The 5,438-nt window shown below is 49.2% G+C and overlaps 1 protein-coding gene across 2 annotated transcripts in view; it reads left to right on the top strand.

The window, feature by feature from the left end:
* The window catches only part of ACOT7 (acyl-CoA thioesterase 7), a 123,937-nt gene that overhangs the window by 6,199 nt on the left and 112,300 nt on the right, over positions 1–5,438 (top strand). The window contains exon 1 of one of the 2 annotated variants that reach the window (XM_017498281.2): positions 2,853–3,185. The exons of the other annotated variant lie outside the window; for it this stretch is intronic. Within the exon in view, the coding sequence (XP_017353770.1) occupies positions 2,953–3,185 (233 nt within the window). The 5' untranslated portion in view covers positions 2,853–2,952. Of the gene's footprint in view, positions 1–2,852; positions 3,186–5,438 lie in introns of those variants that run through there. 2 annotated transcript variants of the gene reach the window in all.

The raw sequence follows: 5,438 nt of genomic DNA, 5'->3' as shown, positions 1-5,438 counted from the left end.
CACCGCACCCGGCCTAATTTTTGTATTTTTAGTAGAGACAGGGTTTCACTGTGTTGGCCAGGCTGGTCTCGAACTCCTGACCTCAAGTGATCTGCCTGCCTTGGCCTCCCAAAGTGTGTGGGATTACAGGTATGAGCCACTGCACCAGGGCAAGCTCTGTCTTTGGTTTTATAATGGAATTAATGAAAAGAAAGAATCTGAGAATTTTTTTTTTTTTTTAAAGATGGGGTTTCACCATGATGGCCAGGCTTGTCTTGAACTCCTGACCTCAGGTGATCCACTCACCTCAGCCTCCAAAGTGCTAGGATTACAGGTGTGAGCCACCGTGCTCGGCAGAATGTGAGACTTTTTAAACAAAAAAATTTTTAAACATTAGCCAGGCGTTATTGTGCGGATTATACTATACCTTTAGCCCGGTTCTGGGTGTGCACCTGTAGTCCCAGCTATTTGAGTGGCTGAGGTAGGAGAATCCCTTGAGCCCAGGAGGTTGGGACTGCAGAGAACCATGAATGCACCACTGCACTCCAGCCTGGGCAACTAAGGGAGACCTTGTCTCAAAATAAAAATAAAAACATAACCACAAAACAAAGATCCACTCAAAATATCATCCAAATTCCTAATAGCATTAAATAACAAGTGACTTCATGTTTCTGTCCTAAATGAATTAACACTCCAAGCTTGTATTCTGGAGCATTCCATAAACGGATTTACAGTGCTAGCTCTTTTGCTGCTAGGATGTGGGGACCCTGGGTGAAGATCCAGTCTTTGTAGCCCAGAGAGCCTGTGGGTGGGGAGGGCTTTGTCTACCCACTGTCCAGCCTCACCCTGTAAGTAGGCCAGGCAGCCTGGCATCGCCCCGGAATTGGCACCTGCAGCTGGCCGGCTCCCTGGTTCCAGTGACCAGAAGTGGCTTTCTCCTGTGTGACCCACCTAGCCTGCATGGCATGCACCAGGGGGTGACCTCATCCTAGGCTGCCTTGCTGTCCCACCCCTTGGCCTCTCACTCTCAGAACCCACCTGGGGAGGGGAATCAATGACGTGCACCGCCCTTGGGGAATTCAGTCAGTTACAAATGCAGGTTTTCAGCATGCGAATAGTACCTCAGAACAGTCAACAAGATGCAGCTCTCAGGAGATAATGGGGAAACTTGAGTCATCCCTTGATAATGAATGATTATAAGGAATCACTACTTTTTTTTTTTTTTAAGGTAGGATAATTGTTTTGTAGTTTGCTTTTTTAAACCAACTTTATTGAGGTATATTTATAATGCATATACAAGAATATTTGAAACATGCAGTTCGCTGAGTTTTGATAAATGGGCACGCTGTGTAATGACCAGCCCAATTGTGATGTCAAATATTTCCAAACCCCACAAAAGTCCCCTACTGTTGGCCCCTGGCAAAAAGATCGGCTTTCTCTCACTGGCTGTGCCTCTTCTAGAATTTCGTGTGGATGGAACCGCATCAAGCTGGGTGCTGCGCCTCACTGCTGCGTCCCCGTGGCCCTATAGCCCCCTGTTCCCTGCACACCGCAGTTTCTCTTCACTGGTCAACAAAGATTTGGGTTCTTGTGAAGGAAGTTCACGAATGCAGATTTCAATTCATATAGGACAGAAACATGAAGGCACTTGCTATTTAATGATATTAGGAATTTGGATATATTAGGTGGGATCTTTGTTTTGTAGTTATGTTTTTATTTTTATTCTGAGACAGGGTCTTGCTTAGTTGTCCAGGCTGGAGTGCAGTGGTGCAATCACGGTTCTCTGCAGCCCTAACCTCCTGGGCTCAAGGGATTCTCCCACCTCAGCTTCCCTCTTGAGTAGCGGGGACTATAAGTGCATGCCGCCGCACCTGGCTAATGTTTAAAAATTTTTCTGTAGAGACATGGTCTCATTGTGTTGCCCAGGCAGGTCTCGAACTCCTGGGCTCAAGTGATCTTCCCACCTCGGCCTCCCGAAGTGCTGGAATTATTGGCATGAGTCACCATGCCCCTTTTTTNTGCAGTCCAGGGAGGCCTCTGTAGGAAAGAGCGTTCCAAGTCCGGTCTACTCTTTCCTTGTCCACTCCTCTGCATTCCCACTGTCCCCTTAGGTCCAGGCAGCCTTCTCTCCTTCCTTCCCTCTGCTCCTACTCCACAAAAGAGTCAGGGGTGCTTTTTTTTTTTTTTTTTTTTTACAAGGAGGCTTTGTCTTTTAGAGGAAATGCCGACATATTTACGGATGTTGTACTGGGAAGTCCGGGATTTGCCACAGAATAACCTGGCATGGGGAGCAGGTGGGCGGAGAGACCACAGGTGCCCTGAGCTGACTGTTTCAGGGATGCTTGATGGGGACATGGGGGTTCATTCCCACCTCCCTCTACTGTAAGCATTTGCTATCTACCACGATAAAGAATAAAAGAAAACCAGGTTCCCGGGCCCCTACTCCAGGGCTAATGCCTGTAATTCCAGGGCTGGGGAAGGTCAGGGAGGAGGTAGGCCCAGGAATCTGCATTTTCCTCAGCCTTCCTGGAGCTTGAGGGCCACTGTCAGAGGAGGGCCAGGCAGCTGCCATGTTGTATGGGTGTGTTGGCCTTCCGTGGCTTCCCCGCAGCCTTCCAGCTCTCCTGGTGCCTATGCACCAAGCCCTCTTGGCCCAGGTGGAACCCATTCTTCCACCTGCCTGAGGGCCAGCCTGAGTGGTGTGAGGCTTAAGGTCCTGGAAATGGGAACTCTTCTGAATGTGGCTTGCGGCTTCTCCCAGTTCATCCTCTCCCGCAGAGGGGCGGTCTTGCCCTGTCTCCCTAGCTGAGTTCATGCTGAGTCATGAATTCCTTTCATCACTGGTCTTCTGCAGAGAACTTCCCGCCTTGCTGGGGACTGGTGTGGGAGGGGCAGTCCTAGGAGGAGGGGCAGCCTCATGCTTTCCATCACGGAGGATCAGGCCGGCTCACTGCTAAACCTGCCAGGCCGGGCATGGGCTCTGCCAGGCTTCATGCTTGGTGCTGGGTAAACAGTTTGCTCACTTACCGTGGGATGAAGCTGCTTGCCAGGGCTCTCCGTCTCTGTGAACTTGTAAGGCACAAATCCTCCAGGAGGCTGGTGGCTGGCCAGGGATGTGTGGGGCCCTGGAGAGGGTGCTGCGCTCCCATCCAGGCGGTTGGACCCAGGGCCGATCTCCCACCCTCTGGAGACTGCACTACTGTCAGGTAGGATGACTGGGAATATTTTGTGCCCATCGTGTCCTGCTTGCGAGGCTGACTTGGTGGCCTGCCCCAGGGCCTTGGGCCACATAGCTTGGAGGAGTTTTTGGGAGGGATAGTAGGGCCGGGTGTTGGATGAGCTGTGTGTTTTGCTGGGTTGAAGGTGTCCACTTAAGTGTCCATCCTCAGTGGAGACCTGGTACGTTTTTCGCCTAGCGACCAGTGGAACCCTCCCCTAGGGTCCAGCAGAACCCCCTGGGCTTTGTTGGAGGAGGTGAGCCTGGCAGCCCTGGGCCATGGGAATCTGGGCGTCTGGAGAGCAAGGCCCCTGCGAGCCAGCAGCTGTGCTGGCCCACACCTGGCAGCCAGCATCCATGCCCTGGTTTGTCTCCAGGCAGGAGATTGATCTGTGATTTTAGACCAGAAGATTGGAGTGGGGGCCAGAGGGAGCTCTTCTGCACGATTGGCTGATCCTAAAAGTACAGTGTTGAGCTGTTTACAGAGATGGCTTTTACCTAGTGTATTTCTCCTAAACTTTACAGAAACTCTGTTGAGTGGCTGTACACACCTTCTCTTTTGTGCCAGCTTTACTGGATTATAGTTCACATGGCATGCAATTCATCCACTACAGCGTACAAGCTAGTAGATTTCAGTATGTTTACAGAACTATGGGACCATGACCTCCGTCAATTTTGAAAGGGGTGATAGGAGGGTTTTTTGTTCTCCTAACATGGAGCTTCCAAAACCCTTGGGCTCCCTGGAGTCATATGAGTGTCTAGTATGCTAATGAGAGGACTAGTGCCTGGGGGCCCTAGATAGCTTCAGGATGGAAGCTGGTCTCCAGAAAGACCAAGGCAGGATTAGAGAGAGGGTTAGCGCTTTTAGCCTTACCTTTCTACACCCCAGAAGGTAGTGGCAGACTTTAATCAAATTGTGGGACACCCACCTGGTGTTGGAGAAGCGGGGTTGGAAGAGACACCCATGTTCATTACTGAAAGCCTGAGTAAAACCAGCTCGGGTAGAAATCAAATTACCGGGTCATATGGTGATTTTGTCGTTATTGTCTTGAGGCACTTCCAGACTGTTTTCCAAAGTGGCTGCGCCATTTCACGTTCCCACCAGCAGTGTAAAAAGGATCAATTTCCCCATATCCTTGTCGGCACTTGTTATCATCCATCTTTTGAATTCTAGCCAGGCTAGTAGATGTGCAGTGGTATCTCACTGTGGCTTTGATGTGTATTTCCCCAATGAGAGAAGATGATACCGAGCATGTTTTCATGTATTTTTAGAGAATTGTCTAGTCAGGTCTTTTCTCTGTTTTCCAATTGGCTTAATTGTCTTTTTGTTATTGAGTGATGAGGGCTCCTTATATATTCTAGATACAAGTCCCTTTTCAGATATAATTTTTTAATTAAAAATCTTTTCCAGTTCTAAAAAGTTGTCAGCCTGGGCAACATAGCAAGACCTGATCTCTACTAAAAATTAAAACAATTAGCCAGGTACTTGGTGGGTGGGGTGTGCCTCTGGTCTCAGCCACTCAGGATATTGAGGCAGGAAGATTGCTTGAAGCCAGGAAGTTGAGGCAGCAGTGAGCTGATTGCACCACTGCGATCCAAATTGTGTTTAAAATACACATAATATGTAACTTATCTTTAAAAAAAATCTCCCATCTTGGCTGGGCGCAGTGGCTAACACCTGTATTCCCAGCACTTTGGGAGGCGGAGGTGGGTGGATCACCTGAGGTCAGGAGTTGGAGACCAGCCTGGCTAACATGGTGAAACCCTGTCTCTACTAAAAATGCAAAAATTAGCCGGGCAAGGTTACATGGCACATGCCTGTAATCCCGGATACTCGGGAGGCTGAGGCAGGAGAATCGCTTGAACCTGGGAGGTGGAGGTTGTGATGAGCTGAGATTGTGCCGTTGCACACCAGCCCGGGTAACAAGAGCAAAACTCTGTTTAAAAAAAACAACAACAACTGCCATCTTAACTGTATGTATATGTATATGACTAAGATGGCATTATGTATTTATTTATTTAAATTGAGACAGGTGTTACTCTTGTCTCCCGGGCCACATGCGGTGGCGTAGTCTCGGTCAGTGAGCCTCAAACTCTCTGATGCAAGTGATACTCCTGCCTCAGCCACCTGAGTAGCTGAGACTACAGGCATGTGCCGCCACACCTGGCTAATTTTTGTAGTTTTTGTAGAGACGGGATTTCACCATGTTGGCCAAGCTGTTCTCAAACTCCTGAGCTCAAG

This window comes from Cebus imitator, unplaced genomic scaffold, assembly GCF_001604975.1.
Source record: "Cebus imitator isolate Cc_AM_T3 unplaced genomic scaffold, Cebus_imitator-1.0 Scaffold240, whole genome shotgun sequence".
Taxonomy (NCBI): domain Eukaryota; kingdom Metazoa; phylum Chordata; class Mammalia; order Primates; family Cebidae; genus Cebus; species Cebus imitator.
Note: the sequence above shows the minus strand (reverse complement) of the source record. Positions and strands in the feature narration are given on the sequence as shown.